The sequence below is a fragment of the Schistocerca cancellata genome, chromosome 2, assembly GCF_023864275.1.
Source record: "Schistocerca cancellata isolate TAMUIC-IGC-003103 chromosome 2, iqSchCanc2.1, whole genome shotgun sequence".
In the NCBI taxonomy this organism is placed as follows: Eukaryota; Metazoa; Arthropoda; class Insecta; order Orthoptera; family Acrididae; genus Schistocerca; species Schistocerca cancellata.
The window spans coordinates 467,867,135-467,890,209 of NC_064627.1; the positions used below are offsets into that span (position 1 = coordinate 467,867,135).

The 23,075-nt window shown below is 41.4% G+C and overlaps 1 protein-coding gene across 2 annotated transcripts in view; it reads left to right on the forward strand.

The window, feature by feature from the left end:
• LOC126161985 (transcription factor GATA-6-like) overlaps positions 1-23,075 on the forward strand; it is a 524,655-nt gene that overhangs the window by 258,273 nt on the left and 243,307 nt on the right. The window contains exon 1 of one of the 2 annotated variants that reach the window (XM_049918186.1): positions 17,199-17,414. The exons of the other annotated variant lie outside the window; for it this stretch is intronic. Coding sequence (XP_049774143.1) covers positions 17,321-17,414 — 94 coding nt within the window. The 5' untranslated portion in view covers positions 17,199-17,320. Of the gene's footprint in view, positions 1-17,198; positions 17,415-23,075 lie in introns of those variants that run through there. 2 annotated transcript variants of the gene reach the window in all.

The window sequence follows — 23,075 nt, forward strand, 5'->3', positions numbered from 1 at the left end:
CTGTTAGTCTCAGTCGATGAATACACAGGTAATTTAACGTACAGAGGCAGGGAACGCAGTTTAAGACGACTTACGTGCAGGCGATGTTGAGGAAGACTTCTTCATTCAGACATAAAGTTAGTGACAGATCCGACTGCAATTCATGAACAAATCACAGTCTATTAGACCGTGTAGAAATTGGGGTACGTGGATTATCTGGCTAGTCAAGGTGGACTGTGTGGCTTCGCCTCAGAATCTAAGTGTTAGTATTCTAGAATCTAACGATCAATATACACTGCCGTAAGCTGTTTCTCTGCAACGAAACTATCAGTTACAAACTGTTTTGATTCAGAATTTATGAAGCAGCATAAGCAGCACTGTCTCTCACAGATCAATCTTGCATGGAAAAACTTGCTTCATCTAGACCATTCTGTTTCACATACTGTACGTGCAGACAATAGAAGATTTTCATGTCTAATGTTGCGGAAAAGTGCTGAAGATTAGATAGATAACTCGAATAACTATTGAGGAGATACTGAATCGAACTGGGGTAAAAGAACTTATGGCACAACTTAACTAAAGGGAAGGTTCAGTTGATAAGATCCAACCAGGGATCATTATTTTGGTAAGGAAGGGAATTTAAGGTAGAGGTTGGAGGGTGGGAGATGAAGATTGTACAGAGAGACCACGAGCTGAATACAGTTAAGACTCATATGATTATAGACTGCAGCAGTTATGCAGAGGGAGAGAAGCTTGCAGAGGATAAACTAGTGTGAGGAGCTGCATTGAACCAATCTTCGGTCTGAAGATGAAAGTAACTGAAATTAGCTCAAAAAATCAGTAGCAACATGCGAGAATACAGCATTCCCTTTCGCTGCCAAATAATTTGCATTTCTTAAAGGTGACAATGCTGATAGTGGCACAATGGAATGTGTCACTGTAACCATAAATTCATATACGACTCACCGATATTTTCGGTAGAGCTCTATTAACTATAAAGGATAATGAAGTTTGTGTACCTGGTCTTACCACTGGAAACAAACATTTGCCAACGGAAAACTCCTTTCGCTATAACCAAAGCCACGTAATTAACCTGGAAGTCGGATTATTTTCATACCAGGCAATCATCTGTCAGCCATTGTCTCGAAGCGGTATTCTGCTCTAGAGTGTAATTGAAAAGAAAGACAATTGAAGTACAATTCTTTGGCAAGCTGTGTGTACACAGAATGAAATATTATGCTTGGGCCTTTCTGGTTATGAAACATGGGACAAGGTGTCAGAGGGGCAATTGCTTATACTGGCGCTAGCCACACGACGGGGGGTTTGACCGCGTCCAGCTGTTAGTTTGTGGCCCGTCTGGTATCGCGAGACAGCAGTGGAAACGATTAGCTGCTGACGTCACCAGCCTTAACAGGTTTTCAGCTGATACGTTGTGGGAACATATACTTAAGTTCTCGTTTGGCGGCCCCTTGTTTCGCTATCGGTCTTCCTCTAGAATCTTGTTTCTTTTCCTAGACTGCATTTTTTGCCGTTCGATTGAAATCTTTCTGCAGTTTTCTCGTCTTGCTTTTGGAAGCAGCTCAATCAAATTAAGATACGCAGGGAATAAACGGGATCTCGAACAGCGTTGTACGTTGTACATTTCAGCTGCTGGAATTGAATTTACGCATTTTACAGAAGATAGTGTTAACATATTTACGTTATCTTCTTCTACTTCGTCTTCTTTCTCTTCTTCCAAAGCAGTTTGGCACGGTGTGAAAGTTAAATTATGTCACGTAATATTCTCGATTCAATAGCCAATGATTTAATTTACGCTGAGAACTGCTGCATCCAGGTCGAATAAATGAACTGATAAACGGCACATATTGGGCCACAAATATTACACCGTAGTATTTGAAAATGTGCAAATCTTACTTTGCGAGACACTCGCTCATCCTCCGTATTCGGGCGAAATCAAATTCTATTTTTTAACCGTCTTGGTTTGTTTCACTGATAAATAATTGCACTAGAAACTTTAGCGCGATTTTTGGGTTGTTTTAAATAGTAAAAGTACGTCCTCTTAGAGTTACTGTCGTCTAAAAGCTCCGACATTTCATGAAGAATAACAACTGAATAAAGCAGAGTGCAGTTTGTTTTACAAGGCGTCATCAGTAAGTAGTAATACTTCGTAGTAGTTGCTGCTGTTGTTGTTGTTTGTTCAACTTCTGACTCTTTTCACAGACTGCTGAATGTAGTCCTCTCGTTTCACACCAAGGTGTGCGGTTTGTAGCGTGTGGATCAAGTTCTGTAGCCCGGCAGTCGTACATTGGGCCTTCCAGCACTATGTCATATCAGGAGTTCGCATTCCAATATTTTTGTGAACGCATGTACTCGCGTTCCGTCTTGTAATCTCACTTCGATTACACTTTGAGTGCCACTGTATGCTTATCGCACATGTTGTCTTGATTCTTTCACGAATTTCCGGGTCTGGTATATTGCTGGGAACTGAGGTCCCAATCAGGCGTCTTTCAACTATCCCTTAGTGAAGCAGTGAATTCCAGATCACAATTTTATTTTGTTTTATTACTAGCAAGGGTTTTTCTGAATCGAAAGCTTCAATACAGCAAACGGCGTATCTGCATTGTAACAATGTCAAACAATAAGATAACTTTGGCTCTTCAGAATGAATTCAGATTTCTGAATAATTCCCGAGCAGACTTCCATCGTCCCCTCTCTCTCCCCCCTCCTTCCCTCCCTCCTACTTATCCTTGCTTCTTCCAAACGGCATCCGTGGGACACTCAACAAAAAGTATTTAAAAAGGAATAAGACTCTGAGCCCAGGGTCATCCTCACCATGAACCTTATCTCTCACATGAGTGGTGGAGCTCAGACAGGTAGCTCTGAGGGCGGACTGACATACCGTCTCGGGGTCCTTTGTTCGTCGCGCTGATGCGAACGGCGCCGCGCGGAGATGATGCTGAGCGGCAGTGTGTGACATTCCGACCCGGGTCCCAGATAGCAGCTACACACCGCCTTATCGTCTGTTTGGAGACGATACTCTTATTTACACTCTGCAAATACGGCACACATCCCGTCATCGCCTTCGGAGATCGCTCGGCTTTGCGTATTCTCCCTCTACACAAAATATCTCGTGTCCGACAGTGCCTGTGAAGCTAAAGTCTGCGGCCAGATTATCACGCGAGTGTCTTTGAAATCTTCCGCTCCTTCTGGCTATTTATGTTCAGTTGCCAATGCAGTGCAACAATGAAAACTCCAGATTTCAGTTCAGGTGTATCATTACATCAGGAACTGCACCGTGAATGAAACATGGTAGAGTCAAGATTACAGTTACGTTAATGATAACTCATACTAACATAAAAGAGAAACTTTCACTCAGAGGTACCGGTACTCTACATATTTATTCTGCAAGTCACCGGACCGGCTGGTGCAATGATAAAGACATGACTTCGATCTCGGATCGCTAAAATCTTGGGATGCTAAATTCTAACCTCCTCCTGATTTCTTCCAGCGCACGAGCTCACACTCCCATGTTCAGTATGCCGAAAGGTCGACTAAACACTTCAAACTACGACTTCCAGGGATCTCTCGGAGACGTTGTCACTGCTGAGGTTTTCATACTTTTATCGACAGCAATTTCGACATTTCATACCGTATGTAGGTAATGATCTTGCGATTAATGTTGAAGGTGATCAGGTAAAACGTGTACAAACAGCTTTGTGATCTGACATTTGCTGGCTCATTCAGCAATACATCGTCTAATTAATAATGGACAATCATAAGCCCAACACGTGCCCGCATTTATGCTTCTGTGTCTGGTTTTCTTTCGGCACGCTAAAATAATATACAGGGTGGTTAGAAACAGTCTGATAAGCTAGCAAGGGTGTTGTAGGTTAGGTTATGCTCAGAAATGATTGTTAAGAAAAAAATTCGACACGTTGCGCTGTTTCCGAGTTAATTAGCATCGAAGTAAGTCAATCACGCCACTGCGTGCACGAGTTGAAGCGGCTCGCCAGGTACAATTAGTGTCAGTTGTTCTCATAGCGTAGATGATAGCACACGGGACTGGTCAGCATTTGACTCGGATTTTATCTTTACTACCATCTCACGTCCAGTTTTTGTATCGCTCTCCTGTATGGTTTTAGGGAACAAAGGACAAACACGTTTGGCAACACCGTCGCCGGCTTGCTGCCTAAATTTGCGCGCACAATGGCCTGACTGGCTAACTTTAGTGCTAAGTAACTCGTAAACGGGGCAACGTTTCGAATTTTGTTCTTAACAATCTTACTTTAAAAACTTATTTATCTCTTATTTTCATATCCGAAAGAATTTTTTAAAACATTTTTCTGCCATTTGTATTTTTATTTCAGTCTGACTGACGGTATTTTAACTGAAATTACCATTATGTCATGGTAAGTAAGTAAATTATTCCTTTTCGTAACAGGATTATCTCTATTATCCTTGTACTATTTCCACTTACTGGGAGACAAATACAAATTCCTAGAACTGTGCTGGCTTAGAATGCGTACTATGTGATCTCCATGAGAGGTCTCGAGACGCTGATTTTCCTTGGAAGCAGCAGTCTTGCAAGCCTATCAGACAGTTTCTCACCATCCTGCAGAGGTACTTGATTTTCCAGATAAAGTATCAGTTTGGCTCACGTTCATCTACCTCATCCTACACATCAACAGCAATGAAAAACATTTAATGGAGTGAATTTCAATTTTTTTTGTAGAGAACTATATGCTGAACGAGAAAGTAAACAAATAATACATTTCATACTCTTTTTTCCAAGGAAAATCAGCGTCTCGAGACCTCTCATGGAGATGAAATAGTACACATTCTAAGCCAGCACAGTTCTAGGAGTTTGTATTTGTCTCCCAGTAAGTGGAAATAGTACAAGGATAATAGAGATAATCCTGCTACGAAAAGGAATAATTTACGTACTTACCATGATATAATGGTAATTTCAGTTAAAATATCGTCAGTCAGACTGAAATAAATATACAAATGGCAGAAAAATGTTCTAAAAAATTCTTTCGGATATGAAAATAAGAGATAAACAAGTTTTTAAAGTAAGATTGCGATATACAAAAATAACCTTTTGTAACGACTTATAGAAACAACGAACTGTTTCATTTCTGAAACGCAGACCTTATACCAACGACAAGTAAGCTAAATGCTGTCATACACTAGGTCAGACAATATGGAGCGATCGTGACTGACTTATAGATAAGAGTCAACTGCAGAAACATTGATTAGTATCTTTATAAATAGCAGAACACCCTGAGGTAGTAGGCAACAGACGGGGGGAGCTAATGAAAACACTGCCCCTTCTGGGAACAACGATCAAATGTGTATTCGGTAGCTCCAAATTCATACCGTCAGATTCCCAATTCTTCAGCATAAATGCCTGGAAATACATAATCCAAGAAACAGAATAAAGTTACTCATGCCTGACGAAGCTTATACTCTTCTCGTACACAAAAGAGCTGTATTAGTTAGAGTGGAATGAGGTATCGAGCTTGGGAAATTACCTATACAGTTATACGGGGAGCCAGCCGCTGTGGCCAAGCGGTTCTAGGCGCTTCAGTCTGGAACTGCGCGCCTGCTACGCTCGCAGGTTCGAATCCTGCCTCGGGCATGGATGTGTGTGATGTACGTAGGTTAGTTAGGTTTAAGAAATTCTAAGTCTAGGGTACTGATGACCTCAGATGTTAAGTCCCATAGTGCTCAGAGCCATTTGAACCATTTACATGGGGAAATTAACTGCCAATGAGATCCTAACCAGATTTAAACTCAAAGTGAGACCAGTAGAAACAGTAGGAAATAAGGTATTACATTTCATGTAAAGGAAGGGAAGGTTAAGCTAACGAAAGAAAAATCACATTGCATTATATCGACACAGCCTTTAGGATTTCGAACACTCTGTTTAAGATGACAAGATAAATTGGCAGCGCCTTTCTGATGGTGTCTTATTCTTACGTCACTTACTGCTCCGTTCATTTTCTTTGGCAGCGTAGCGCTTCTCTAATCTGAATTAGGATATTATAAATTTTCTAATTTCTCATTGTCTACTGAATTTCGCACTGAGTCGTTGTCATCTGTTTTCTTACCCACCTTCCTCCACTTACACAAGTGAGGAGTTGATATACGCCCAGACGACCACCTAATAGTGAATACAATGAAAATACACGGCTATCTTAAAACTGTAGTGGTCTGTCTTGGTTTTATTCGTGTGCATGCCAAACAGATCTTAGGTGAATGGGAGTGTGTCTTGAATAAAAGAAAAAGAACGATAAAAGTCTTGATCTAATATCGACGCAGTGTGAAAGAGGGAGTTTAATATTACTGTGTTGGGGGAAATGCTAATACAACAAAATGAAAGATCTCTGGAGTTTTGTATTGACATTGTAAAGCGGAGAACAGTTGACGCACACTTTCTAGAAGAGTTAAATAATTTCAGCTGATGAATGTCTATCACCTGAGCAGAGCTTCAAGTAAAAGGTGAAGAGATGTGTGTTTCGTGGTGAACTAGGGAACTCAAATGTTTCTTTCACGGGTAGTGGCCCAGTTTATTGTGATTAAAATGAGTAGGAGAACAAGTGAAATTCTCAAGGAACGAAAAACCAAATGCAATCGTCTATTTTCGAAAGCGAGAAACTGTCGTGATGAATTACCTCGTAGGCTGTGGGAAAGTACAGCGTGTATGAAGACAATAAAGCCAAGGTAAAAGAAAATATTTCTGCAGGAAGGTACACTGTTGAAGTCAGTCAAAGCCTTCCAGCGTATCAGGAAACGGTTCGGAACGAACTGCATGCGTATTATGTGTGTGTGTGTGTGTGTGTGTGTGTGTGTGTGTGTGTGTGTGTGTGTGTGTGTGTGTGTGTGTGTGTGTGTGTATATATTGTCAAGAGCTTTTATTCTAAAGAACCTGCGAAAGAAAAGTTAGTAGGCTCTTGAAACGTGGAACCGGGAGAGACTGTTGAAAATACCGTGGACAGACAGCTCTGGCTGACGAGATACTTCGAAGAGCAGAAGTACTAAGGAGAAATACAATAATCATAATAGAAGAGACATTATAATTTTTTAAAAATTGGATTTATTGGCCTTTAGCTTACACATTAAATCCAGCTCATACATACATAAAATATACAGGCATTGATAAGAAATTATCGTAATACCAACACCATACAATGGGTGTAAAATAAAATGTTGCAGAACATATTTGTGCAGACCATTGTCAGCCCATGTTAGTCTTAAATATGGATACCTGCGGCATCAGTGAATCTGTACATCGCGTGGAATATTCTATGATGGGTACAAAATTTTATGATCCTATGTTGCTGTCAAAGCTATCACCCAGACTGCCAATGGATGCCCAAGCTTCACAAGCTCTTGTAGTACACTGAGGTGACAGAAGCTGTGGGATACCTCTTAATCGTGTCGGACCTCCTTTTGCCCGACGTAATGCAGCAGCTCAGTGTGGCATGGACCCACCAAGTCATAGGAAGTCCCCTGCGGAAATATTGAGCCATTCTACCTCTATAGTCGTCCATAACTGCGAAAGTGTAGCCGTGGCAGCAGGATTTTGTAGACGAACTGGTTTCGCGAGTATATCCCATAAATGTTCGATGGGATTAATGTCGGGCGTTCTGAGTGTCCAAACCATTCGCTTGAATTCTCCGGAATGTTCTTCAAACCAATCGCGAACATTTGTGGTCCGTTGACATGGCGTATTATCATCCACAAGGGAAGTCCGTGAATGGCTGCAAATGGTCTCCGAGTAGCTGAACATACCTATTTCCAGTAAATGATCGGGGAAAACATGTAAACACAGCACACAGAATTATGAAGCCACCACCCGCTAACATAGTGCCTTGGGTCCATGGTTTCGTGGGATCTGCGTCAAATTCGAATCTTAGAATCAGCTCTTAACAACTGAATTCGGGACTGATCTGACCAGTTGGTTTTCAAGACTTAATAGGATCCAAGCGATAAGGCCACGAGCCCAGAAATGGCGCTGCAAGCGATGACGTGCTTTTAGGAAAGGCACTCGTGTCTGACGTCTGGTGCCTTAGCCAATAACGCCAAATTTCGCCGCACTGTCCTAACGGATACGTTCTTCGTACAATCCGCATATATTTCTGCGGTTATTTCACGCAGCGTTGCTTGTCTGTTAGCACTGACAACGCTATGCGAACGCCGCTGCTCTCGGTCGTTAAGTGAATGCCACGGCCACTGTGTTTACCGTGGTGAGAAGCAATGCCTGAAATTTGATATTCTCGGCACACTATTGACGCTGTGGATCTTGGAATACTGAATTCCCAAACGATTTCCGAAATTGAATGTCCCATGCGTCTAGCTGCAACTATCATACTGCGTTGAAAGTCTTTTAATTCCCGGCGTGCGGCCATAATCACGTCTGAAACCTTTTCACTTGAATAACCTGAGTACAAATGACTGCTCCGCCAATGCACTGCCCTTTTATAGCTCGTGTACACGATACTACCGCCTTATGTACATGTGCACATCGCTATCCCATGACATTTGTCACCTCAGTATGGTGTTTCTGAGTACTCTGGACCACACACAGAAAAGATGATTTGCATCCTCTTATTCTACCCAAGTGCAGAAAGTTGGCTTAGACCATGCAGCTTGTGAACATGTTCACGCAACCATCCGTTGTAAAATTTGAGTCTGGCAATTTCGGAGGTGGGGTGCCTATGCACTGGGACTATGTGAGATTTCGTGGAATGGGGGACCGACGGGTGAACTATCGCGTACATCTTGTCTTTGTTTCCTATTGTTAATTCCCATTCCTGTTGCCAGTCTTCTATGATGCTTCTGTTCAAAAAAAGTTAAGAACACAGAAAGACTAACTGCAATAAAGTAGAAAATATGAACGAGTACACCGAAGTTTAGGTTGAGGAATAGGAGGACAAGATGAACAAGAAGATGGAGTTAATATTGGAAGTCTAAGCATTATTATTACGAGAAGTCGGAATCTAGGAAAAGCAAGACTTATTACATTTTTGCAGATACAGCACAAATAAGTGTATGAGCTGAGATCTGGGGAGTCTAAAACAGTCACGTGCAGCAATTTTTGTCATTTGAAACAGAATTAAACTGGCGGTTATTTCTATATCAGTGGCGTGATGGAGACTTATCGAGTGAAACATGGAATAAAATAAATCAGAAAGGCTAGAAAACGCAGTGATCCACTTTCTAGAATGGCCACTTGTCTGAATAGAAGTGATAACAAAGGTAATGCAAAACTTAAACCTCACATAAGAGAATAAAGGAATGACTCGGCAATTTGCTTTGGCCAGAGTGAACAGACTGATCTTTACCCCACCGATTGCTTCCAGCACTTAAAACTTCAAACTAAAGCGAACACGTCACCACCTTCGTGATTGTACTGGAAGTGGTATGCTTGACTTACCCAGTCAGTTTTAGGAGGACCTCTAATTTAACTTGGACACAGAACAACGGCGTAGAGAGATTTTTTTTTCACATTAGTTGACAGAACTCAAAGAAGCGATAAGAGACAAAATTATAGGACCGAACAAGAGCGGAACTCCAAATCTCTGGATTCTTAGTTTGTCCTTAGTCCTTTTGTTTCTTTAATTAAGTTAGCCACCAGACCATTAAGATTTATGGCCCGGCAGAACGATTATAAACATAAACGTGATTTTCACTGTCAGAAAAGGTGGCAGAGGAATGCTACAAAGACTGTATTCTGCCAGTTTTGTCATTCTGCAGCCGTATCTGATGTCTTACCTTGAAAGGGCCTGACATGAACGGGCCGAAGCTGTATCCTGTTTCTGAACGATGCTGCAGGCCGAGGAACAGACGTGCGACGCAGCTTAAGTTGTTTGTTTCTGTGGATAGCTTAAGCTGATGACGTTTGCCCCATCTAGCAAAGCCGTTGCCAGATCTTTCGCCGACCCTTGTGCATTCGTTTAAAGCGACATCACTGTGAGCGCATCGTCAAACAGTAATGGCGAGAATTCGCTAGGGATCGAAGAAGATGGTACCATTTTTTACATCGAAAAGCTATTGGAGATGATGTATTATGCACAATATACATCAGCTGTGTCCATAGTCACCGTTAATTGAGACAAACATTACATCAGACCACGTCTTTTAAACCTCTAGATTACCTTTCACAAGTCTAACTTTTTTGGTAGAAACGATTTTGGAAATGCGCCATTTCACTTTCGTTAGGAATAAGACAGACGAGAGTAAGAAACCTGCCGAAATTCGGAGCCGCAAAGTAACGCAGTAGGAGCAGTGGAGCTTAGATTTAGGACCGAAAGTCCTATTGAAACCATGATTGTGCATGAACATTTACATGAGATTAGCATCCAGTTTTGATTCTCGTTTACCATATTCGTTATCTTAAATTACTCTGAGGATAGTAATGTACAATTTTACCTATCGCTGCAGCACTGTTAATAATGCACTCGACTCGTATTTGGGAAATGCGAATATTAGGTAGGTTTCTTCAGTAACGCTGCGACTGATCCATTATCACATTTTGGCCACAGTTATAATATTAGGTGTGAATATTTCAGAAAATTAATCAAACGTAGCAACTGAAATAAGGCGAAGTACAAAAATTTAAGCAAGCTTCCAGCAGAAATAATACGGGTAGATAGTAAAAAATTCGTAAGCACTTACGAAGAAGTAATTGAGGCGTTTTACAAAAGAAAAAGAACGATTAGTTAAAAAACAGCTTCAGTGTTTCCAAATGTTATATACGTTCTCGTGAATTCCCTAAATAGTCAAGATGTGCAGCCAGACAATCCTACTGCGCTGTGTGAAAAGCTTTCTAAATCCGTCAGCACAATGTCTTATAGTACAGGAGTTAGGCCAATTTGTGCTGAAATTTTCAACATCTCGGTACTCTCCAGTCGCTGACAAACAGGCTGGCTCTGCAGGTGTATCATCATCATCATCATCATCATTATCAGTCAGTTCAATCATTAAATGATGTGGCCTCTTCGAGTCGTGGATTCAGGTAGGCTTTCAGCAGTCCTCTCCAAGTGGAACGGCCTTGGGACAAAGATATCAAGAAGATCACTGGTAGCACGTGGCAGAGAACTGCCCATCTGTCCGGTGGTCTTCCTGTAGGCCTCCGATGCTCTCTCGGACTCCACTCCAGTACTAGCTTATTCCAACTGCTGTTTTTTCGTGACGTGACCAGCCCACTGCCATTTTAAGGAGCCTACTCTCTCAAAGATGTCCTTAACCTACTTTACAAACCGGATGTGATCTGCCCAACTTCTTGTGCACTTTAAACAATCATTTCCGCCAAATCTTCATCTTTAGTTGCGTAGAACTTGCTTTGGAGCACTTCTTGGAATTTCGACGAATGTTCTTCTAGGTTTTTGAGGTTGATTGCACTTCTCTTCCCTTTCATAAGTTTTATTCCTTTCATCTCTTACACTGAGTTCGACCCTTGCTCTCTCCAGACGGTAATCACTGTCGGCGTTGACCTGATTTAGCACCGATACGTCTTTTACAATCTGCGGAATGTTGGACAGAATAAAGTCCATCTCATTTTTGACACTGAAATTTGGGCTGCTCAAAGTCCATTTTCGGTCAGGGTGCTTGTTACAGAATGTATTCATGATGTACATGTTGGTGTACTCAGCGAACTGAACTAATCTCTCACCTCTGTCCTTTCGGTCATCAATCCCATAGTTGCCCATCACTGTGTTACCTTGTTTCTTGGTGCCAACTTTTGCATTAAAATCGCCAATAACCAACTGTAAGTGACAATCGGTGCCTTTTTTGCAAGGTACTATCCGGGCTTTCATAAAAAGATTCCATTTCTTCGTCAGGGTGGCTTGAGGTGGGAGCATAACCTGAACAATCTGTATTTTATAACTATTCGACACCTTAAGGACCATTCGAGCTATCCTGCTTGAAGTTTCTTCTAAGACAAATCCTCTATCAGTGATATTCTTGTTAATTAAGAACACAACGCCATTGAGATTTCCTTCCGGGTCGCCACAAAAGTAGAGCAAATTGCCAGAGTGCAAACGGAGACAGTCTTCCCCTTTTCGGCGTACCTCGCTTAAACCAACAATACTGCAATTGATTTCTGTAAGCTCTTTCTCGATCTCTTCTAGTCTTTCGTTGCTGAGTAGAGAGCGACAGTTATATGTACAGACTTGAAAAATCTGCATCTTCTTCTCAGCACATCTTGGTGTTTGGGACATCAAAGTTGCTCCCACCGGGATATCCGACTGTGGGGCTATTACTCCGGAAAATTTAACATCAATGTCACACATCATGACTCAAAGGTGAGAAGCATAATCGCAGCGCTTGCTTCAGAACGGATTGGTGTTATAATTTCCAGGCCGCCTCTGACATGGGGTGCAAACGCCTTTGGTAGGCCGCTACACTAGAGTACAGACGCCACCACGTTGCTAGTTTTGGTCCACCCCGGGTATTTCATTTCCACGGTGCCACCCATATCTGAGAGGCTTTCCCCTATCCGCCACCTGGGAGGCGCCCGATGGGGGACTAGCGGCCCCACACTTTGAATTAACAGTGTATATTTGGAGCGGGTGTGCGGAGACGTTGAAAGTACTGGACATCGCAATGCGAGGCGTCAAACTCGGTCCATCTCACTGATATGCAAATGCAGGAACCTAGAGACGGGTGAAAAATTTCCTGCGGATCTGTTGAATTTAGGAAAACGTGTGATCTGAACCATGCCAGTAGCTCTTTATAGTGTACCGGCGATCACGTTTGAAACGCGAGCTACGGTTTCTCTTGTGCCGTCAGCTTCATTTCCTTCAAATCCATCAACTAAAGTGCTACTCTCTCTCTCTCTCTCTCTCTCTCTCTCTCTCTCTCTCTCTCTCTCTCTCTCTCTCTCTGTGTGTGTGTGTGTGTGTGTGTGTGTGTGTGTGTGTGTGTGTGTGTGTGACCGCCGCCTGCGTGCGCTCTCTAGAGGCAGCAGAATCTGACCTCACATTCCTGACAGTAAGGTGCTGTTAACGTGACCCGTGGCACGTCTCGAAAATGCACGTACAGACGTTTCTGGAGGACGCTTAGACCTAAACAGCAGCGACGAGACACAGTGTTAAGAAGGTTTCTGCTATTTGATAAAAGCGGTGCTACCACTCTTTCACAGTCGTCCTGATTCGCCTTTTTGTATCTGTGTAATGAAAGTTAAAAGGAAGTTTAAAAAAAATTACGGGTCAGATTTGCTGCCTTTTTCTTGCCCAATCCAATTTCGTGTTGTGGTTTTAACGACGTCGACTATAATGGAACGTTTAAATGAAGTCTTCTTCGAAATTGACCGATATGGGGCAGCAATAAACCGCTGAGCCTGTAGCGAAAAAGCAATGATTTTTGCCGAACAATGTACCAGCCATCTCTACAACGAAACGCTTCTACGGTTCCGTAATTAAGGTCGTGTCTCCTGTTTTCTGAAGCTTCTGTCAAGCAAAAAATTATTATTTTAATAAAAGAAAAATTATTTATTCCAACTGTCGTCTGTGACTAACGCATGATCATACAATATTTCAGTATATATCAGATGTATTATTGAACAAACAATCAAGAATGGCAAAATGATGTAATGTGAAAGTCGGAATGAAAATAATGACGATGAAACTGTTGTTTTAATTGTGATGACTATTTTCATTTGTGTGGCCGTAGCGTCCGTAGTTGCTTTATAATTCTTGAGGGTATTTTTGTTTTATCGTTGCAACTACAAAAATGCGTGTTTTTTTTCACCAGACGCGTTTCGCTTTTGAGGTAAAGCATCGTCAGTGGTCTGTAATTAAGTTATTTACAAAGCAAATCAATATGTAAATAACTTAATTACAGACCACTGATGATGCTTTACCTCAATAAAGCTAAACGCATCTGGTGAAAAAATCACGCATTTTTGTAGTTGCAACGACAGAACAAAAATACCAAGTGATGATTATTGTTGTTAAACGTTAAGCGTAAGAATTTACTTACTTTGCAAAGATTAATAATGGACAGGGAAAGGGTAGGGTTCTGACCATGACTTTCCTATAGAAGCTATTTCGGCACTCGACTGGAACGATGTGCAGAAGTCTTGGAAAACTCAAATTAGAATGGCGGTTTAGGTCAGCAGATCTGAATCTTGCTGAAATCAAAAATTCTACGTTACTGTGAATTTTATTGAGTTAAAATTAATGTAACCTAAGTCAACACTCCGCAAGCCACTGTCATCTCCTCCCCTTTCCTGTTCCAGTGGCGAACGGTTCTCGGGAAAAAATATGACCGGTTAGCATCCATATGAGATCGATTTTAACTAATTTTATCTTCATGATCTTTTCGCGTGACATATATAGGAGGAAGCAATGTATTTGTTGACTCTTGTAGGAACGTACGCTCCAGGAACTTTAACGATAAACCACACCATGATGCAGAACGCCTCTCTTGCAGCGTCTGCCGCTGGAATTGTTTGACCATTTCTATGATGCTTTCTTGCTTACTAAATGAACCTACACAGAAAATGCGCATAAATGAAATCTGCAGGGAAATTTGTTTCTCAACAGAAGACCATTCAACTGTCCTTTGAAGATCTATTGTTTGTCAGTAACAAACTTAAACTCCAATGGAAGCTTATTGGAAATGAAACTTCCTGGCAGGTTAATACTGTGTGTCGGATGGAGACTCGAACTTTCGGTGGCACATGCTCTACCGACTGAGCTACCAAAGCTCACCTGCCAAAGCGTTTGCCACAAAAAGATAAAGGCCTCGAGTTAGAGTCAAAGTCCGGTACACAGTTTTAATTTGCCAGGAAGTTTCATATCAGCCCACATTCCGCTGCAGAGTGAAAAATTCATTCTGGAAATCCACTGTAAATATTTGTTGTAGAGTTATATACAATTTTTGACCGATATTCGCGCGTGATTTCGTAATATCAACATCGTTATTTGACCGTATTTTTACTGAAAAAGTCGTCAGCCACAAATTTTATAAGTAATGAGTTCAAAGTAGTGTTTTCTTTCGTCCTAGGAAAGATTGGTTTGGATTTAAATTCTGGTGAACACCAGGGCCTTCAGGATCAGTGCTCTGTATCACTTCTGACGAGGCCAGTAATAGATTTTTCGAAGGTTTGTTCCAACATAGACAAAGAGACGGAAGCAAACGATCGTGGATAAATGCGGGTACATATTGCGGTGATCTAGAGTACAAACACAAAATTTCACTACAGCTCCTGTGCCAAAATGTGAAATGGCCTGACACACTGTCGAAAGAGAAAATTACATTCAGGTAGGAGTACAGTTTGCATACTGAACTTATTAGGGGAAGGAGAAAAGTAGAAAAGTACAAGCGGAAATATCTGTTTGTATCGGTGACCACAGATTACATCATTATTTTGATGCGAAGATGTATTTATACATGACAGAATTCTCATCGGAAAAAAGAACCAACACTGACAGTAATGTTCATAGATAGTGATGAGGAGCATAGATAAAGTTAATTATTATGTTTTGATATCGGAAATAAGATTAAAGCATCGTAGGGTAAGAAAGTAACTTTGTAAAGGACTTCTTGTCTTCGCATAAAATACGGTGTCCTCATCTTTTAATGAGAAATATTGGTCACGACGAAGTAAATGACGCAGTGAAATGTATTTCATAGTTAATTGACAAAAATATTTTCTAAATTTTATGATTTTAATGTAGTTCTGTCGGATATTTCGTGTATCTCTCTCTTTCCTGAATTATATAACTTTCACCTAATATTTGGTATTTACTATCGACAGTTCGTCGTCTGTGTGGGTTGTTTGACTTTTGTGTAAGTCAATAAGTGTTCGGCATTTTGTAGTTCTCCAAACTTGGCGCTTCCTTCTTCGGGGAACTCTGCCCATAGTTTTACGGGATGATTTTTTGGCTATGATACAAACTTTCAGGGGTGAAGGAGAAGGGCAAATGTATCAATTCGAGTCAAGGAAACCTGGTTCGAAAATGACAGAGTCGAAAGTTGTAAGCGAAAATTCTTCTGATACCTCTGTCTGTGGAATACGTGTGGCTGCATTGCTATTGCTAAGATTAATGGTTAGGCTAATTTTAGAGGTGGTAGTATGGACCAAAACAATAAAAAGTGCTCGTGATGACTGGGTGTTGTGTGATGTCCTTAGGTTAGTTAGGTTTAAGTTCTAGGGGACTGATGACCATAGATGTTAAGTCCCATAGTGCTCAGAGCCATTTGAACCATTTTTGAATAAAAAGTGTCTAATAAACATGGCCTCTAAACTGCATATCTTAAGAGCTATAAGCACTTGTTCACCTTCGCTAGTGTGAAACACATTTCTTCTACTGAGCAAGTGGTTATAGCTCTTCAAGGATGCGTTTTAGAGCCGCTATTTACAGATTTTCTCTTGTTTTGGTCTCTACTATCACTTTTGAACGTTGCCTACCCTACAATCTTAGCAAAATACGATTACCGGTACTCTTGTTGCTATTAGAGGATAAGAACTATTTTGAGTTATAACTGTCGACTCAGTCGTTCCCGCACCAGGGTCCCCTACCTCAATAGTTGGCTAAATGTTGAGAAAATTTCATCCATTTACAGTATTCGAATCAGTTTACCTCGTAGTCGAGCCCCACTGCACAGGACGCCCCCACCCTCCTCTCTCATCCCTCCCACCTTCCCAAGATTTTCTCAATTTATAGAGTTTGCTTACGGTATTCGTCACGTTCCCTGTTTGCAGACCTTGTTGTCTGAACGCCAGAGATCTATCCAAAGTCAAAAATATTTCGCTACCCTCTCCACCCCACCCTCCCCTCCACAATTATATCCTCCCTCTGTCCATTGTATGCTCGATATTACTGAGCACTCCAAAGATGTTTCAGCTTCACCTGCCTATTCGCATACACTACTCACTAGCCGTCAGAGAAGTAGTTATCCTGAAATTGGCACATGTCGAGACGCACAGGATTGCGCCGGTTCCTGATAAGAAGCTGCGGTCGCGCGATGAGTCACAGAAAATATGAAAGGCGGGACAGACCCAGCCTCTTTCTCGAGCTAGTTTTGCTTGTCACATGTCTGGACATACAAGGAAAAAAAGTGAAGCTTAAAAATATCGGGATTCTTGGTGCAACTCGTCATTTACAGTTCGACTGCCACTTGGACAACACGCGGAGTATGCACAATACTGGTATTTGAGGTGAGTCACCCAGCGGTTCCTCCGGGTTGTGACCGTCTAGTGAGCGGAGAGGGTGGAAGGGAGCCTGCAGCCGTCAAACAGTCGCGGAAGATTACTCATTCGCGGGCGAGCGTCGAGCCAGTATTTGTGCCGCCGGGACTGTTCCAGTGTGTTTACTAATCCATGCTCCAGTGTGGTTATTACTCTACGCAGCAACTCTTCAACGTTGATCTGGATATACTTCAGCACGTCGGTGATTTTCTGCGGACGTTTTCAGGTATGCTTCAGAAGTTCGGAAGAACGCTCAGAATATTTAAAGGGGTAAAACGTTCGTGTTTCACTTTCTAAATACGCTCATGAATGGGTATTTTCTTTCTACGTGTGGTTCACAACCGTGGGCCTATGCCACCTGATAAGACAAGATATCTCTCGTACGCTGCAAAGATATGTGTTCCTCTGACCATCGTAACAGCTGGACTCAGTGATAAGGGGCTAGCTTCATATGCTTTTGGCCAGCCGGAGTGGCCGTACGGTTCTAGGTGCTACAGTCTGGAGCCGAGCGACCGCTACGGTCGCAGGTTCGAATCCTGCCTCGGGCATGGATGCGTGTGATGTCCTTGGTTAGTTAGATTTAATTAGTTCTAAGTTCTAGGCGACTGATGACCTTAGAAGTTAAGTCGCATAGTGCTCAGAGCCATTTTTCATATGCTTTTGTAGAGGGCGCGGGATCGAGTCTCGCTCGGTCATTGATGCCGGTATTGAATTTGTCATTTATGTACATACACCCTCAAAATAAAGTGGGATTCATTCTTAATTAATTGTGGCCATACTGTCTACGTTTGGAAACCGTAACTATTTTGAACAATTATTAGTCTTTTCTGTTACATGTCACTTCCATTTATTTTATGTTAAATTAAACATATTACAGCGCGTTCCAAGCATGTTCTGCCCCTCTTCAGGCGTTTATAATACAGAAAATCGTTCCTTAAAAACAAATTGTCCGAAACTAAATTAACGTAAAACTTTTTGTTTACTATTCGCCGTTGGAGTGGCTGCTGGGGAATTTGGAATGACATGGGGAGAGGGGGCAGTGGTTGGCCAGAAATTGTCTAGTGATGTCTGTTGGTGTGAGGGTCTGTCTCGGTGTTTACTATGATTGGCAGCACAGCCTGTGTGAGATGCTGATAGTTTTGCGTCAGCTGTTGTGCGAAAATAGTGTGATACACTTTCGTATATGACAGTCGTTCACTTAAGAGTTTGACGTCTCAACGCTTCGTTTTCATCATTGGTACACTGTAGGAGCTGTTGTGTTATATTAAACTACTGCACTACTTATTTTTGGGCCAACAAGACTATGACAGTACGTAGATAAAAACATCATGAGCGAGCCAAGTGCTAAACCATAATCTCGCAAGATGACGTTTTTATTAACGTTTATTGTTTACAACCCAACTACATACCCTCGTTGACGTACAATACGAATGCATCCACTACATGATTACAGTTAATGATGATGATTTTCATTGCATGTTCACCACACTTTTACCCTTTAAACGATCTTAAGACGACTGTAGGAAACAACCGAAACAAATCATCGTGCTGTTACTGTATACTGAAAATTGCGATCTATGCATAAAAAATTATTTACAGTAAAAAATATTTAATGAATTACGTTACGACCGCCGTCTCCCCCCTTTTATTTAAACTTGAATATTTACCCGCTTCGACTTCACATGGTCGCACGACTTGACTGACGTAGGCTAGTGGTAAAAAAATCATACAAACCACTCTCGTGAATCAGCCTATCCGTTAGTGAAAACCGTATCAACAACCCTTCAATAGTTCAGGAGATTGTCCTTCACATAGAAAAAGAAAACTGCGACGGGGCACTTTATCATTTGTGTGGAGAAAGTGTTCATCCGTGACCTGATAATGGTACCTTGACTGAACCTAGTTGTCTGTGAATTAATATTATTTACAACTACTTTTAGTGGTTCTGTGATGCTAGTCTTTGAAAAATTAAGCATTCTGTAATGTCATCAAACTGTATTCTAAAGTTTCAGTGACCTTTGCAGATATATTTTGCATTCGTAGTTTGTTGCCGCAGCGTCATTTGCTTACGAAACGATCGTAATACCATTAACATGTAAATGTGTCTTCTACTGTCGCAGGCTCTTTCCTTGAATTCTATATTTTTCGAGTGCCTTACGAATATCGAAACGCGTACACAAAACCAATTGAAAACTGTTGTCCAACAACGGCTTTTAACGAATGTGTGTTTAATTTCATCATAAGATTTTCCTTCTAACCGATGTTGGGAGTGACATGAATAAATCTCTCTACGTGTATGCTAAAGAAATTAACCTTGAAACTTGACGACCTGGGTCTTAGAAGGTTTCACTAAGAGAGAATCTGGCGAATGTCCTGTGGCGTCTTGTTCCACACTCACCGCTCCCAGTCTAGCTAATGTTTATTTATAATTTCTTTAGCCTTGATGGCCTCTGTTACATCTGACGAGGAACAACACTTACCAGAATACTACATAACAATCAAAATAATAATAATTTGCAATAATAATAATAATAATAATAATAATAATAATGGCATTACTGATGAATATTGTTTAGTTTAGCACTTTCGAAGCCTTGTTTGGTATTAGAAGTGGAAGGGATAATGAAAGAGGAGAAGATTGATATGAAAGTGACAATTGTTGCCAGTAAAGAAGAGAATTTCAGTAAAGAACTCTGTAGCCAAGGGGAGGAAAAGGTGGAAGAGGAGAGAGGGTTGAAGAGAGTGAGCTGTAAGAAGAGATAGCTGTTGTGATAGGGGGTGCGCCATTAGCTGTCTTTTGAAGTTTGAAACGATTTTAATTTCTCTAATCCTTTAAGCAAGATTGTTCCCGAGTAGGGTTTCTGATACAGAAAACGATTTAGAGAGCATGGCAGTTAGCTAAGGTCACCGAACTGATGAGACGTACGGTAACTAAAATAAAGCTCTCTCTTCCCCCCCCCCCCCCTCCCACCAATAGTTACAAAAAGCTGGTGCAGTACGTAGTTGAAACTCTGGGCCATCCAAAAGTTCTCCCCATTTAATCTCACTTTATTATACATTTTGGTGTTAGCGAATGAATTCTTGTGTCGATACGTCGTCGTCGTCGTCGTCGTCCAGTTTCAGTTACCCGTGTCCTGTTTGAGCTTCTTCCGCTTTCTTCCGTCCTTGTATAAAGTCACGAAGAACATCATCCGTTGTCCTTCCTATGGCAGCGTGATCTTCGTTGATCATGTTCAACCAACGGTTTCTGAGTCTTGCTGCGGGATGTTTTCCATTCCCAATTTATTAGGGCTGCTGTTCTGGTCTCCAACCTCATTGCGAGCCTGTTCCATTGTAGTACAGATGTGCTGATTCTGTCTAAAACGGTTGCCTTGATTCCAGCTTTCTTCCTCACCTCTTAATTCTTTTCGTACCGCTCTTAGTCTTCTGGACGGTGGATCTACGAAACTTCGTTTCTGATGCCTGGAGCCTCAAAGACTCTCTCTTCGTGAAGGCGCTTGCTTAGATACCGTAGTCAATACTGGTACAAAGTAGCTGTAGAAAATAGTTAATTTTGCCTTTTCTGGAATTATGAAAGTGTTCTTTCTTGCGGATAGAATTCAGCACACTTGTAATTTTGTTTGTCATCAATCTTCTGCCGATGCTTTCTTGTACCAATCTTTTCATCTCAAGAGGAGCACTTAACACCCCACGTTGTTGTTGGATAAATTGTCGTCCACTACAATTTTGTCCTCCATGTCCCTCTCTAACTGTGGAAGATACTTCCTAATGCTCTGCCCTGCCTTCTAGTTACTGTTTTCCATACACTGCTTTCCTCATAGATTCTGCTCAGGGCCTCCTCATTTCTTATGCTGTCGGTTCCATATAGTAGTGTGCGGTCGAAATGTACAATCTCAGAAATTTCTTTCTCATATTAAGGTCTATGTTCGATACCAATGAACCCCGTCTGTGAGGAAAACTCTCTTAGCTTGTACTCTTCTGCTTCTTATGTCTTCACGCTCAGTGTGTCAGACGTTATTCTGCTTCCTAGTCAACAGAATTCCTTCACTTCGTCTACAGCAAGGTCTCAACTTTAATATAATATCAAATTTGTCGCTGATCGCCACTTATTCACATTTTGTCTTTAATTGGCTTACTCTTAATCCATATTCTGTACTCAGCAGACTGAGATTTGGGTGATCAAGTTCTGTAATACTTCCTAACTTTCTCAGAGGATTGCAATGTCACCAGCAAATCTTACCATGTCATAATTTCACCCTGAAGTTTAATCCCAACTCTTGAACCTTTCTTTTACTTCCGTGATAGCTTCATTGTGTTTTATTTGATAATAAACTTACTACCGATCGTTTTACAGCTTACCACGACGTCATCCGAGGATTTGTTCTGCAGTTATCTGTTAGTTCGCAAGTGTTGGAATGTCTTTCTCAATGTGTCATTTTTTTTCAGAGATTCCATTTTTATTCATGTTTCCAGTTGTGGAATAACGAAATCGTATGCTCGGTACCCACTCTTTTGATTGAAACGAACAGCTTAGCAACAGCCTTTGCATTGAGAAAAAGTGTGTGTTACTCTTACTTGGAGCGCTTCCTACCTTACTTAAATTCAGAATAAGTGCTCTTCGCCCTGACAACATATTCTTTCCTGTGTTCCAAAATTTTTTACCGAGTGAATGATAATTGCTTCACCGTGAAATAAATATCACCTGATTGTCAGGTCTTTCACGACTGCAGTGTGTCTCCTATAAATTTCAAATAGTCATCAAAGATCATGGTGTCCTGTGTTCTCCAAAACAATGGCGCCAGTGTTTCATTACTCAGCACTACAATACATAGCATTTAAGAGTATTGATGCGTTATTTAACAAATAATATTCTCTTCAACCTGTAGATTCGTAGCAGAAAAGATTTTCCCGCTTCTGTATCTCATTAATAAAATTTCGCTGCTGAATAACGAGCCGATGTACCTTTTATGCTGCCTAGTGCGGTGTTGTATGTGACAATTTGCTGTCGGTACTGTGTGTGAGAGTAAACCTAAGAACTGTAAGCAAATGACAGCTTGATCAGGGATCTGAAGTTCGTAAAGCTGTCATTAACACGAAATATGGTTTGGTTATTGCAGTTCTTTGGTGGGTCTTCAACTTCCCCCGGTCCATTAAAAATAGAAGAATATGCGCCTTCTCTGGGTGATGTCCAAAATTCTGTCAATCAGGGTAAACATTTCTTGCTACACTCGCCTTCTGTATTGGCTGTCTCCTGCCATTAGAGGTCCCAGTATTCTTCTGAGGAACCTTAGTTCCAAAAGCTCTAGTCTACTGTTCTCACTAGGTTCAGATTTGCTGCTCAGTATAAGGGTTCAGGGCGGATCACTGTTGGGTTATATCGCAAATTTTGCATTGATAGAAACATTTACATTGAAGGTGGTATGCCCTTTCCTTCCTCCAACATTTTAACTGCCTTACCCAGCCACTTACAGGGGCACCTGCAAGAGACGTTGTCTCCGAACCACTAACGGTGCAACTTAGGGCTTCTCTGATATACTGATCATAGTCGTAGGTGAAAAACGACGGAAAAATTTCGAGAATAGGCTAGGAATGGAGCTCCCCACCTCACGATTTCCAGTAAGACAGCCACCCATCGAGCTGTACGACTACCGTGGTGCTATGAAATAAACCTGAGTGCGTTTGATAAAAATAGAGGCTTATTTCGACAGCAATAGGCGTTATAACCAATGCATTATTCTTTTAAAACACTCAAAGTAAATTGTAATACAACCTAAGATATTTTGTTGTGAAGGCTGTGTACAGTCTGATATCAAGAAACCATCTGCAGAAGCCCATACAGAAGCTCAGGGGCATCGTGTAGCATCTGAACATCTTACCAGCTGTTAGT